The sequence below is a fragment of the Varanus komodoensis genome, unplaced genomic scaffold (assembly GCF_004798865.1).
Source record: "Varanus komodoensis strain SLA01 unplaced genomic scaffold, ASM479886v1 scaffold14_1, whole genome shotgun sequence".
Lineage (NCBI taxonomy): Eukaryota > Metazoa > Chordata > Lepidosauria > Squamata > Varanidae > Varanus > Varanus komodoensis.
In genome coordinates this window covers 20,235,795-20,251,164 of record NW_025335438.1, presented here as the reverse complement: position 1 = coordinate 20,251,164, position 15,370 = coordinate 20,235,795, and the positions used below count along the sequence as shown (strand labels likewise).

At 39.5% G+C, this 15,370-nt stretch overlaps 1 protein-coding gene across 3 annotated transcripts in view; it reads left to right on the top strand.

Moving 5' to 3' along the window:
- Positions 1-15,370, top strand: part of SPIDR (scaffold protein involved in DNA repair) — a 247,227-nt gene that overhangs the window by 168,700 nt on the left and 63,157 nt on the right. For all 3 annotated transcript variants that reach the window (XM_044424170.1, XM_044424168.1, XM_044424169.1), the window contains exons 9-10: positions 3,209-3,413; positions 4,407-4,678. In XM_044424170.1, coding sequence (XP_044280105.1) covers positions 3,209-3,413; positions 4,407-4,678 — 477 coding nt within the window. The remainder of the gene's footprint in view (positions 1-3,208; positions 3,414-4,406; positions 4,679-15,370) is intronic.

Below are 15,370 nucleotides of genomic sequence, written 5' to 3'. Positions count from 1 at the left end.
AGCCTAAAAAGAAAGTAGACCTTGTTATGACAAACCTGGAGTGATGTTCCCATCATTGTCTAATTAGCATTGTCATGCAGCTTCTTTAATAGCAAGCTTTAAATATGCACTTTACACATACTTTGGTACTGAATAGGAGGAACTAATTAAAAACCCTGGAAAGCTGGATCAAGAAAGTGCAATAGCAAGGTTTAAATACAACTAAACAATGCCTCAATGTGTTTTTGTTGTTCTTTGTGATCTCTGTACATCACACACATGGGCTCTAAGAGATTCCTTAGCTAAGCATTTTGGTGAGAATCCCACATTTATACACCACAAGGAAAGGGAGGTTGGGGTGATACAGAGATGTCCACTCGAAGAACCTTGGTTACAGGTAAGCAACCTTACTTTACTGCTACATTGCTTGCTAAATACATGATAATATTTCCTACATCTTTCCCCATCATGTGCCTTTTGATTTAGCAATTGTTTCTCAAGGCAAACCATTTACAATTGTACTGACAGGAGTGTCTTTATTTGGAAAGGTTTACAAGGTTATATATTTCCTTTACATAATGTATCTTTTAAAAATGTATTTTATTTGGTCAGTTGGTTTCACAAACCACATTTTGAGCATACAAAATTATTATTCATGAAAAATAAATACAAATCAATTATAATTAGCTGCCTGATACATGCTTTCTAAAGCAGAGTGCCTAATCAGCTAAGGAGGGAAGGAAGCATGTAGATTTGGCTTGATTGGAGGACATTTCAGTTGCTTGCTTCCAGGCAGCATCACAAATTTATTGGAAAGCTTATAAATAAAACAGGTAGTAATGTTATGGAAATAGGAAGCAGATGGAATGATTCCATATAGATTAGTTCCAATTGCCTATTACTGATGGTTAGTAAGCTGACACTTTATGAAATTTAGCAAAGAAAAAAAAATTCTTGGAGTTTTCTGCATTGTATAAGTACTTGAGTATTGCCACAAGCTAGTGACTATGCTGCCATATCTTGCATTGTTGTTGTTGTTGTCAGTCCCAAAGTCGTGTCCGACCCATCACAACCCCATGGACAACATTCCTTCAGGCCTTCCTGTCCTCCACCATCCCCCGGAGTCCACTTAAGCTCAGGCCGACTGCTTCAGTGACTCCATCTAGCCACCTCATTCTCTGCCGTCCCCTTCTTCTTTTGCCTTCAATTGTTCCCAGCATTAGGCTCTTCTCCAGTGAGTCCTTCCTTCTCATTAGGTGGCCAAAGTATTTGAGTTTCATTTCCAGTATCTGGCCTTCTAAAGAGCAGTCAGGGTTGATCTCCTCTAGGACTGACCGGTTTGATCTCCTTACAGTCCAAGGGACTTGCAAGAGTCTTCTCCAGCAGCACAATTCACAGGCTTCAATTCTTCGGCACTCAGCCTTCCTTATGGTCCAACTTTCACAGCCATACATTGCAACTGGGAAAACCATAGCCTTGACTATACACACTTTTGTTGGCAGGGTGATGTCTCTGCTTTTTAGTATGCTGTCTAGCTTTGCCATAGCTTTCCTCCCCAGGAGCAAGCGTCTTTTAATTTCTGGGCTGCAGTCCCCATCTGCAGTGATCTTGGAGCCCAGGAAAATAAAATCTGTCACTACCTCCATTTCTTCTCCATCTAATTGCCAGGAAGTGATAGGACCGGATGCCATGATCTTAGTTTTCTTAATGTTGAGTTTCAAGCCAACTTTTGTGTTCTCCTCCTTCACCCGCATCAGGAGGCTCTTTAGTTCCTCTTCACTTTCTCCACTTCATATCTGCAACCAAAATGATATAGTTGCAATGTAGAATGCTTAGTAGCTTGTAATAAGTCAGAACTACAAATAATGGGCTTTCTTATAACCTAATGACATCCAGGTTGCACTACTGTAACGCAGTGTACATGGGACTGCCTTCCTAGATATTCTGAGAACTTCTTCTTTTGGTGGAAGCAGGGTGATGATGTATTATGCATATATGGTGCCAGTAGCACTGGTTACTGATGCATTTCTAAACCCAAGTTCAAGTCGTGGTTTTGACCTTGAAAGCCTCGAACCCTTCATCTGTATCAGCCTGCCTGCAGTTTAAGATTAGCAGCAGATGCTCTTCCCAGTCATCCAACTGTGGCCACTTTGGTGACTGACCAAACCTTTCCTGCAATAGCTCCATGCTTAAGTATAACTTGCCATCAAGGATATGTCAAGTCCATGGTTGCAGGTGTTTATCCTGGGCTTACATTGATTGTTTTATTGGACTGGGCTGTAACTACAGTTTTATCTGGTAGGTTTCGTTTTCATGCTAGCATTTGAATTTTTTAGACTGTTGTTGTTGTTACTGCTTTTATTGGCATATTAGTTTTTATTATGTGAGTTTTATTGTTGCACGCTTTTTAACTGTATTTCTTACCACATTTTTTTAAATTATGTGAGTAAGGGCATTTGAGAGCTCCTCTCTCACAGGCAACCAACCAATTGTTTAAATAAATAAACCAGAACTTGGTAAATCAATTTTTAGGGGAAACACATATTTTTAAAAAATCACAAAGGGAGTGCCATACTGATAGAGATTGCAACTGAGACACTTTCATATAGATGCCATCTATGGTGCAGATGCTTGCCAAATACTGTAGCTCCTAACATAGTAGTGAGATTGTCATGCATTTGATTCCACCCCCCGCCCAGTCTTTTCATCTAGTAGACACAGAATGTCTACTTTCCATAGCTTGCTTCAGAGCATCTCTTTTGTGCAAAGCAAGTAACGCACAGTTAGACTTCTTAAAACTACTTTGCTACTAAAAGGAAAGGGGAAAATTCACATCACCTGTTGGTTTCTTGGAGTTTATGCTGCAACTTAACTTGGTAATTTCTCTCCCACCGCCCCCCACAAAAAGTTTTTGCACTATAGCATTTGCACTGATTACTGTCTTGTAAAGCAGGCAGGCCTATCTCCCACCACTAAAGGCCACATTGTGCCCAAAGTGGAAGGTCTGAGTACTATGCTGTGCTGTCTTCATGACATCTATATAGCTTAGTATGGATTAATATTAATATTTCCCCACCTTCAAACAGTATAGTAAAATATGTAAAAATTTAAATGTTTCTATGTTAAAAAGAAAATTCAAGAAAGCAACCAGCATATAATCTTAAACAGGTTTAACTCTTTTAACATTTTAGAAGGAAGTGGATGGGATAATCATACTTCTGTTTTTCAGGCAAAAACTTTTCCTCCTGAATGAAAAAAATCCAGTTATCCTGAATACTTATTTCAGTCAGAAGGTTGTTGCTAAAGAACCAACAGAGAAAGAGAGACCAGATTTTCAAGAACCATTATTTACTAAAAGAAGCATATCTTTGGCCTGGATATTCCATTTATCTGCCATAAAGGACAGTTCCCCTCAAGTGTCTGCAATTAATCAGGTAAAGTTTATTTTATGGTTTAACACTTCAGAGCAAATTATTAAATGGATATTTTGAAACAATGCATACAAGGATGCTCATATGCTCTCAGTAGTCTTCCTTTATGTTGTACAATTTTGAATATTTGATAGCGAATGCTCAGCATGGCATTTTACAAGCAAGATTTTTGTTTTATATATGTTCAAATACTTAGTTTCTGTGTGAATTTGCAGTAGCCATATTACTGTGCTGGATAGCATCACTACCTTCTGTTGAGAAGTTTACTGTTCATCTTGTCTGCAGCTCAGCTGCATAAAATTACCAACTGTTCTAAAAGAACACATTTTGAAAAAATACAGAGCTGCAGCTAGAAATAGTAGCTCTATGGTGTTTCCATCCTTCCTGTCTACAACTTACTTTGTGGTTTGTTTCTCTGTGTATTTCCTTTCTACAGAATGTTCATAAGAGCTTGGAGTAAACTCCATGTTTCTTACATTGAATAAAGTTAGTCCTAATATGCGTGCATTTAATTTCTCTACCTCATCTTGGAACCCTCTATACCCTTTTTATGAAACATAAAGGATTATTGTAAAATATGCATAGTTGATGAAAGTGATTGATGATATCCTTTATGTGATATCCTCTGGATGGTTCTTTGCAGTTAAGAATATTAATGCACCTATTGTTTTCAAGTAGTAATAGAAACTTGAGTTAAAAATAATAAAGCCATACATCTTTGGCACTTACCAAGTATAGATCCTGACTTTGATTCATTGATCAAACATACCTTGGTTTCATCAAGGCTATACTGATGCAATGTATTTTACATAGGATTGCCTTGAAATTCAAACCTGCAACTAGTACAGTACATGATGGCCAAAATATTGGTTGTTGCTCAACAATTTTATACTGATTATGTAACAAATGCACTCAATTGAAAGTGCTTGTGTCAACCTGTAAACTATTGTATGCATTTCTGTACAATGATATGGTTTATGGCTTTATTTTTATCAGACTTCCTGTCCCGATATGAAGACTTCCAAGACAGTTTACACTCATACCAACCAGGAGTCCAAATTATCCCCCTTCGCAGTGTCTTCCTTAAGTGAGTCGCTTCTTGACATTGTGGAGGCACAAGGAACAGCTGAAGGGAGAGCAATCCAGGTTCAAGTGGTTGTTCAAAGAGTGTACTATTTGATTGCTAAAGATTTAAGATGTCATCTTCAGGAAGATAACCTTTCCCAAAATACATCACCATTGTTAAATTCTGACCAGCCAAATATTAGGTGAGTAACTGAAACTGGCAAATTACTGCTTAAAGTAAGCATCAAAATAAGGAAAGTTGCAAGGTTGACTGTGCTAATTTAAGGGGTCCTGAAGGTTAGAATAATTCTGCTCTCTAGCTGGAAGTGAACTGTTCCTTGAAGCATTTTGGAAATGTTCAGTATGGATAGAGCACTGTATTCAGTACTAAGAGTCAATATCAGGGGTCTTAAATGAGTTGTGATGGCTGTATCTAATTCACTTTACCAGATTCATGTAACTATCCACTTGTGTATCGTAAATAACACTGGCGGACAAAGTACAGTAACAAAGGTTGAAGGCAGCCTTATGCTTACACCATGGTCCATCTCAGTATTTTTTTACCCTGACTCACAGCACCATTTTTCTGAACCATACCTTGTAAAATACCAGAGATTGAGGCTGGGAGTGTTGCACGTAAAACATACGCTCTACCAGTGAACTATCAATTGAGAGGCTCCTGATATAATTCTGCATGGATGACAAAATATTAAGTAATCAAATATTAATCAGTATCAAATAAATAGTGAGCCTGACTTAATAGTCTCTTTAAAATTCCTGTCCTTTAATTGGATGATATTTTACAAGTCTGGACATTTTCAGATTACAAAATAGGATTTGCAGTACCTTCATATTTCCCATGTTCTCAAACTGTCATTTCCCTTCTGAAATCTGAAAGTTTTTCCTTAACAGTGCTCTACATTTCTCTCAGTCTTCAGAATCTTTCCTGTGGAGTAGAGCAGTACTATTACTAACTTTTTTGAACAACACAATTGAGTCTTAAAGAACTTGGCTTGCCAAAGGTTTCTCTTTTAAGAGGCTTACATCCCAACTCCAAATCCCTTCTTTTGCCCATTATTTACAAAAAGAGTGTGATACTTGATCCAAGGTTGCATAGTAGCTCCATTCTCTTACTCACTCTCACCTCCTTCTGCGGTCAGATAGCAGTGGCTTAATTTCTATTTACCAAAAAGGAGTTAGATGAGGTATTTCAAAAGAGGCAGTCCATCAATCCCTGCAAGCTATAGCTGACTCATGAGACTAAAACAATTAGATGCTCTTGATAATTGGTAAATCAGCATAGATTATGTCTGTTATATGAGTGGACACCCCTGCTGGTGAAATATTGAACATAGTATTTTTATTCTTGTTTGGAAAATTCAACAGTGGCTGCAGGATTGGAAAAGGTCAGTTTACATTCCGATCCCAAAGAAGGGCAATGCCAAAGAATGTTCAGACTACCACACCATTGCACTCATTTCACATGCTAGCAAAGTTAGGCTCAAAATCCTACAAACTAGGCTCCAGCAGTATGTGGACCGAGAACTACCAGAAGTACAGGCAGGATTTCGAAGAGGGAGAGGAACTAGAGATCAAATTGCCAACATACGCTGGATCATGGAGAAAGCTAGGGAGTCCCAGAAAAACATCTACTTCTGCTTCATTGACTATGCTAAAGCCTTTGATTGTGTGGATCACAACAAATTGTGGCAAGTTCTTAAAGAGATGGGTGTACCAGACCATCTTATATGACTCTTGAGAAACCTATATGCGGGTTAAGAAGCAACAGCGAGAACTGGACACGGAACCACTGATTGGTTCAAAATTGAGAAGGAGTTCAGCAAGGCTGTATACTGTCGCCCTGCCTATTTAACTTCTATGCAGAGCACATCATGAGAAAAGTGGGGCTAGATGAATCACCAGTTAGAATTAAGATTGCTGGGAGAAATATCAACAGTCTCAGATATGCAGATGATACTATTCTAATGGCAGAAAGTGCAGAGGAACTGAAGAGCCTCTTGATGCGGGCGAAGGAGGAGAACACAAAAGTTGGCTTGAAACTCAACATTAAGAAAACTAAGACCATGGCATCCGGTCCTCCCACTTCCTGGCAAATAGATGGAGAAGAAATGGAGGTAGTGACAGATTTTATTTTCCTGGGCTCCAAGATCACTGCAGACGGGGACTGCAGCCAAGAAATTGAAATATACTTGCTCCTGGGGAGGAAAGCTATGGCAAATCTAGACAGCATACTAAAAAGCACAGACATCACCCTACCAACAGAAGTGTGTATAGTCAAGGCTATGGTTTTCCCAGTTGCAATGTATGGCTGTGAAAGTTGGACCATAAGGAAGGCTGAGCGCCAGAGGATTGAGGCCTTTGAATTGTGGTGCTGGAGGAGACTCCTGCAAGTCCCCTGGACTGCAAGGCGATCAAACCGGTCAGATCAACCCTGACTGCTCTTTAGAAGGCCAGATCCTGAAGATGAAACTCAAATACTTTGGCCACCTCATGAGAAGGAAGGACTCCCTGGAGAAAAGCTTAATGCTGGGAACAATAGATGGCAAAAGAGGAAGGGGGTGGCAGAGGATGAGGTGGCTAGATGGAGTCACTGAAGCAGTCGGCGTGAGCTTAAGTGGACTCCGGGGGATGGTGGAGGACAGGAAGGCCTGGAGGAATGTTGTCCATGGGGTCGTGATGGGTCGGACACAACTTCGTGACTAACAACAACAAACTAAATAAATATCCTTCTAGTGGGAATGATAATGTTTCAACATTTTCTAATGATTATCGAATTTTCACTTGTGCAGTATTAAGTTAACAGCATTAGGCATATCCTGAAGCATTCATAAACTTCTTGACAACTTTTGCTTTTTCTAATGCTGGACTATTTTATATCTGCTTACACAAGTGCTATTTATTTATCACAAGATCTGCCTTTGAGTAAAGGTAATGGGTCCAATACTAATGTTTCAAGGTAAGTGAATTAGACTTGAGGTCACTCCTTGTGTTTACCCTAAGAAAAACCCAAGCCTGAGTTACACAATATGAATTTATTATGGCTGAAGAGGGAGGAGCGGGAAAGGACACTTGTGGAAAATCTGTGTGCACAGATGTTAGCATCTGTCAAACCATTTTCTTTTGTGGGTAATTTTCATTCTGTTTACAGCATGCCATTCATTTTTTCCGCTAAATGTTTCTAAACAAAACATTCATGAACATAGGATTTTAAAGAATCTCTAATAGACCCAGGACAAATTTTTGTTCAAGTGCATGATAAACAGGAAACAGACAACCTAAATGTTCCTCACTTAACTCTATATTGTAGAAATGTTTGTTCCTTGCAAATGAAAAGGCTTTTTGATAATTAGTTTTATTGAGTTGTTTTGCATTTTTTCTTGTCATGTCTAAATACAATGTATTCATGGTTAATTTAATGCTGATTTCAAACTTCATCCTAAGGAAGGATTGTGTGTGTGTGGAGGGGTGGTGGTGATGAGGGAAATCAGTCACTGACATACTGGATGCATCAGACTGACCCTGAATGATTTGGGTTTATTATTTCCCTTCCAATTCCACTCTCCTTTTTGGAAGTCCAGCAAACTTAAATTGAATTCTGCCCCCACATTCCCCTCCCTCTCTCCCTCTCTCCCTCTCTCTCTCTCTCACACACACAGCAAGCCTACTTGAGGTCTGACCAAATATATGCATTTTAAATATTCTTTTTTTAGAAGGCTCATCAGTGGAGAATACAGGTTACATTATATATTTACTTTTATATATTAAGCCTTATTCTGCCCAAAGGACAGGTCTAATATCTGTCTGTTTGCCATAAAATTGGTTTAATCACAATTGATTTAACATTAGTATTGTGTATTTCACTTGTTCAACTTGTTTTGCATATATTATCGCAGCATTCCTTACAACATTCCAGGTAGATAGCTGAATTTGAGACAATAGTGCCTTATCTAAAGACATCCAGTGAATGATTTAGAGACCTTCTGGTTCCTAGCTCACATTCTGCACTGTGCTGCTTCTCAAGTTCAGCAAATGAAATAGTTCATATTTCTGTTCACACCTTGAGCATTTATAATTAACATGGAGCCAAGGAGGCAGCAGGTACTCTGTCGTCTGTCTAGAGCACTAAATGATATGATAATAGTCTCCTTCAGCAGCCAACCATCCAGATGGAGTATCTTTCAGAAACTTTCAGGATCAGGAAGAATGTAGGCTGAACTACTTGTAGTTTGCTCTTCCAGCAGTGGTGTGAGAAGTACAGAATCAGTGCTTGACTCACAGGGCACTTGTTTAAGGATGTAGTGTTTGACAAAGAGGAAATCATCCTGAGAGAGTGAAGGGAAGGTAGAGTTATTGAAGAATACAGACTGATTAAAAATTAACAAATTAGCAAACTGTGCTGATAGTGACTGTGCAAAAAAGTTGTTTGTTTATTTATTTAAACATTTATATGCCGCCTGTTGCACCATAGCATCTCTAGGCAGCTCACATAGACCTAAAGCATGCAATACTTCATTTGGAGTTCCTGAAAAATATTCTTATACCCTGCTTTTCTTTGTCTTGCAAGTACAGAAGTGCAGTAGATAAGTAAATTGATGATAAAATAGACCTCTGATCATTTTTGGATGCTCTGGAAATGAGTCTGTCTGTTTAGGACCATATACTTGTTTCTGGCCCTAGAACTTGATTACGTGGTCAGAGCTGCTTTCTCACACCTCCCAAATCTGCTTTGTGGAATAATAGTGTTAATCTACCATATAGATTATTAAGAAAATGTGAGGCATGGTATTTTAAGAGCTATCCTTTGAATACTAAGGGACAGTATATTCTCCTTTATAATTTTCTGCAGTAAACCCTAGATGCAAACTTCTGTGGAACAGGTAAAAAATATAATGTTCTTCCTGTGCATTATTGAATGATATATATAAGGAGCTTATCATAGGCAAGTTGTAAAGGTAACTTTCCCTGCCTAGAGCAAATATGTGCAATTCTAATTATTAGTAGTTCTTGCAGAAAAGAGTAATTTTCCAGCACCTGCTGTATGTCAAATATTCAAGTTGCCTTGCATAAAAATATGCAATATTTCCTTTTTTCAAATACTTATGATTTGAGTATTTGTAGGTTTGGATATTGTGCAAGCAAGAGGAATTCCACTGAACTATTAAGATCAATGTCTGAAAATACGTCACTGCCATCAGTGTATGAATGAACACCCCCCCACACACACACACACAACTTCATTTGAATCCAACAGATCACTTGAATCTGTGACTCAAGAGGAAAGTAAAATATCATTCAGCAACCTGTGAGTGAATCTGGGTCCATTAACGATCTGCCTATGGGTGTGCTGTCATTGAGTGGGAAGAACTGCAGAAATACTTTTCCCATCAATACTTGCAAGAATTATGTAGCCTCATGCCATTCCACATACATGTAACTCTTGCAGCATAGGATTTCCATCATCTTTTTAAGACATATCTTTTTAGGACATATCTTTTTAGGATTTTTTTAAACATTTAGTCTGTATGCTGTGGCCCTTTTTAATTATTTTTATAGATGTTTAATTTATTATGTTTTAATTGGTTTTAATGGGTTTTTACTCTTGGTATGTTTTACATTGTAAGCCGCCCAGGAAGGCCTCAGCAATTATAGGCAGCCTATAAACATATGTAAATCAATCAATAAATAAAGCCCATCCTAAGATCTTCTTTGGAGTAGCAACACACTGGGGATTTCTTTGCAGGGGGATTGGTTGGTATTGTTTGTACGGGCGGCACAGGAAGGGAGAAGATAGGTGTGAGTAGAAAAGTTGCTTGAGATGTTGGGCTACTGAGTGGGAGCATTTGGGGCAAGGGATGTCAGAAGACTTGGTGGCTCATGCTCAATGAGATTTTCTTGTTTGAAGCAACAAAAGCATGAGGAAGGATGAGTGGAAGCTTCTTTGCAATAAAATCCACCACTCTAGGAATCTGTGTGTGTGAGAGAGAGGGGTGGAATATGGATTGAGAACTACTTCAGAGAGCCTGGAGGAACCGAATAAGCAGCACAGGCAGGCAAAGATAACAGTACACTAAAAGAAAAACACAACAGGGGTATGAAGAGGTTTATATTTATTAGAAATGCAGGAAGGTATGAGCAGGCAGGGGCAGTAGAAGGATGGAAAAACTCTTTGGGAGCTGGGAAAGACAAAACATGGCCAAAACAGTAGAAAAAGAGTAAGAAGGCTGCTTATATTGAGAGGGACCAAGAGATCCTGAAATATAGAATCTGCTCTAAGTCTCCTGAGATACATGCCAGGAGGACTGAGCAAGGATGAGGGACAGAACAAGCCACAATCTGTTGGGTCAATTATGGGATTTTCTGCAAACAACCCAACCTACATAGTTTATATGCATCTAGTTTAACATTTGAACCAATCCACCGTAAAAAAGTAAGTTTGGGACAAAAGTTTCTTTCTAGAACTAGCCTGTACATAAAGTAAAATACACAATGAATGGACATGCAGTACTAATGCCAACATGACTGATAACATCGGTTTGCCAAAAACAACTTCTTCTGACTTTGTGTGGTCTGCTGAAATATTTCTGAAGTCAAGGGCATGAGTCAAATACAGATTGTACATCAACAGATAGGGGATATTCCTCCAAATTTAAATACACAAATATGTGCATGGTTTAAAGTACTTAATTATTCTTGATTGACATTTTTCATACTTTGATTGCTGTGCAATATTCCCCACCTTTGAGAATGGAACCTCTCTGTATGAGTGTATTTAAGGTCTGGCTGCTAGTTGAACAGAGTGCATATTGAACATAACTCTGGTGACATGCCTTTTGTCACCTGTGCGTTGTTGCAATGATAATGGGGAGGATTCACAGAATAAATAGCATTGCTTGGATTCTTATAGTTATACTATAAAGTTTTGATTTTGTCTAAGTTCCTTGTGTTGTTGAATCTACACTACATTTTGTGTCTTTAATGAAAAAGGCACCGTATCTGTCACCCATAAACTTAATGTTGAGCTCAGATATGAGTCATTCTTTACTTTTTTTTGTTTCATAGGTCATTGTTTTGGTTCAGCAAAGTAAAATCTGTACATGTCAGTGGTGTGCACACACGTTAGTTTGGTCAGTATTCTGTTCCGTAACTTTCTCCACTAAATTCATATTTTGAAGCATGTCAGACTTGGAAATCTTTTTGGGGAGGAAATGGAAGGGGAAGGAATTGTTTAAGTAGGAAACTGGCAAACACATACATACCTTGCAGTTCTAGGTCACAGGTAGTACAAATGTTATGCCATCCTTTTTCTCTCAAAACAATGCATGACATTGCTTCAGCTTGAAGAACTAAATTGTCAGGGACAGCAGTAAGCCTTAAGTTTAAATTAGATTTAAAAGCTTCACATGTATGTAAAGCTTCTAAAAACAAAATAATTAAGACCTGAGTTTTGCAGAAGTCCTATTTTCTGCCAGGGCTTGCTATAAAGTTGGCAGAGCTGCCTCCTGATGGCTTTTTCCACTTTGCTCCAGAAATGTGTAAAATGGGAGAAATCCTGGAAGGCACTGAAGATCTTCTTTGAATGGAAAGGAACCTCATCACTTGCCCTAACTAGGTTCCTCTATCTAAATGTTAATGGAGCAAAATAAGTGAAGTAATTTAAGAGAAAGCACCTCCTGCATTTGCTATGTCAGCCTCTAGACAATGGAAGCCATTTTCCATTAAAGGAACTTGTAAATTCTGATCTTACAATATGGTTGAAAACCTGAGATCTGAGAAAAGTGATCTGGTTCTCTTCATCCTCATAAACCTGTAAATTAGTGTCAAGCATGTGTCCTAGCTCTGTTTGCTTTTCATGCATCTGGATACAGAGTAAGCCAGTGAGGTGTAGGCACTGATACAGCTAGCAAGCCAAATGTAACTATGGGAGGAGTATATGGAACAGGCCCTTCAGATTAGAAATGAGCAAGGAGAAGGTCGCTAACTCCCAAATGAACCAAGGTCGCATAAGTGCTCTATACAAACATGAAACACCTCAAGGCTCCCCCCACTCCAGCAATACATGGAAGAATATTTGAAGGGTTTTCATCTTCCTCTGCAAACTCTTCTTGGCCCCGGGGGGAAAAGACTTGGATTGAGGGCAGAATGGAGTAGCTCGCAGTGACTGTAGTGAAGATGGAAGAGATCTAAGATCCCTTTCCTCTTTTCATGCACTGCTTGTGAAACTACTGTTTCCATTCCTGGCAGGAAATGTCACTGTGATGTGCTCCATGCCCTGCTTCTGTTCTGTGAAATAAAGCAGAAGTGACTGTGTATACAGACAGTAGCTATTGATTTCTCACACCTACCTCAGTTGTCCGGGACTTTTTTTTTTTCTTTTGGTTTTTAAAAATCATCACCAGTATGAATTCTGCTCAGAAACTCAGAAAAACTGAAAAATATTTGAATAGGAAGCTGTATGTGACATGTCTCAGTTAACGATCTAAGCATTACCTTTTGAACTACAGTGGTACCTTGGCTCACGGACTTAATCCATTCCAGGACTCTGGGCGTGACCCAAATTGGTCGTGAGCCAAGTTAAATCTCCCCATAAGATTAAGTGTAAATAAAGTTAATCCATTCTGTAACTATCTTTTTTAAAATCAGAAAAATGTAAAGCAAAGTGACAAAGAACAACAAAGATCACGGCCATCTTCCCCCACCCCCGAGCAGGAGCACAGCCTTCTCCCCGCCCCCCACCGGCACGACTGCGATTGCTCCCATCATCCCTGCATGCGCCCGTCATCCCGGCGTGCTGCGGGGAGAGACGGGCGCAAACGCAGGTGTGCTGAGAGAGGGGAGAGACAGGTGCGAACGTGGGTGCACTGGGGGGGGAGGCGGGTGCAAATGCCGGTGTGCTCGGGGGGTGGAGACGGGCGTAAACATGCTGGGGGGGGGGGAGATGGCCGAGATTGTGGTTGCCCTCGTGCAGGAAAGCCGGGCACAATCATGGGCACGCTCATGCAGGAAAGACGGGCGTGATCGAGGTCATCTTCCCCCCCACTCCCAGCACGATTGAAGCCATCTCCCCACTCAGAGGGGTGGGGAGATGGCCACGATCTTGGTTGCCACCCAATGCGGAATTCGCGACCTGTGTCAAAATTTTACTGAAATTTGTGTTCACGACCTGATGGTCGTGAACTGAGGCGTTTGGGAGCCAAGGTACCACTGTAATTGCAGTTTCTACCCAATTTTCAAAGGCAGTCCCAAATGGTTTATATTATAGTGATCTAATCTGGATGTTGTAAAGTCAGTAATTATTGTGTGCAGATCCATTATTTCCAAAGCTGGCAAAGAGGGCTACTGTTACAAGCTGGGTATCCAGGCGTAGCACAAGAAGAAGGAGCACCCCTAAACTGTGAACTGTATTTTTAGGGAGGAGTGCGGGTCCACCTAAATCCTAAACTTGGATCCCGGTCAAATATTCAAATTATGATCCTTTCAGAGCAATAACAATGAACTGGAAGAGTTGAGTTTATGTATTTCTGTATTTGCAATGACTGTATTCTACAAGACTCCAGAATCCTGCAACATTACAGAAAATGGTAATATCTACCTCACATAGAGTCCTCTCAACAATAAATGCAGTAGATTTGGGGTTCATCATGACTTGCGGCCATTATGATGTCTTCTTCATGCTTTCTCAACCATATTCTGTGTTCAGAACTTCCTACAGTTCTAGTCTATAGGGAATAAGCATAATTTAGTAGGTGGAAAAAGGGCACTCTGGAGAGTGTTTGAGGGCAGGGTGATTACAGGATCAAGGTGTCCAGTTATTGCTGACAGCCAACACCATGATGTATTAAAATGATAGGTCTCCATTTATACAAGGATGTGTTTGACTTCATAGAATATTTGACAGTATTTGACTGTGTTCATATAGATAGTAAATTGTTAATATTTGATCACTTAATTGGCATCTCAGACTTACTTTCCAGCTCCTGATGAGCTTGGTGCTCTGGCATCGGGTATTATGTAACATTTTTCACAAGCATTGCATTTGGAGTTGGTTTTTGTTGCTCTGTTTTTATCTTCATCTCCTGAAGTACATTTTAAGCATTAATTTACTGCCATGAGTGTACATAATCTCTGGGCTAGTGCAAGCATAAGGTGTCCTATCCCTTTGGAGCTCCTCATGATCCCTTTGGTTTTAACTTCCCTAAATAATGCAGTGTCATGAGCAAACGTGGCCACTTCACTTCCTATTCCTAATTCCAGCTCATTTATGAATACGTTGAAAAGCATTGGTCCCAATAAAGAGCCCTGTGGGAGTCTTCTGCTGACATCTTTCCATTGGGAGAAATGGCCATTGATTCACTCTCTGTCTCCTGTTCTTTAATCAGTGATCTGTGAGAGAACCCACCCCCCTCCTTCTGTTCCAAGATTGCTTTGTTTGCTCAGGAGCCTTTGGTGAGGGACTTTACTTGGAGGGAGCATACTGTCTCACAGCTTGTTCTTGATCCCTTAACAGTGATTCTGTGGCAGGTTGTAATACATCTTTACAACTGCATTTTTTATTTGCTGATACTTATAACATCATTGTTTGTGCAACTCAACAACTGGTACAGAGTATAATTATGTCAAAATTAGAGTTGCACTGTTATTGTATGAATTCTTCATTAGTTACTATATGAGCTAATCCACAACTGATAATGTTAAAACAGCATTTTATTTATTTATTTGTACTGTCATGGGATCCATGCCTCAATGAAGATGCAGTATAGCACTTTAAGTAGTAAATAAAATACGTAAACCTTCACATCTGTCTGCCTCTAAATCTTAACTTTTAAAAAGAGTCATACTGAAAGCTTTATTCTAGAGATACCCATCATATGATAAAA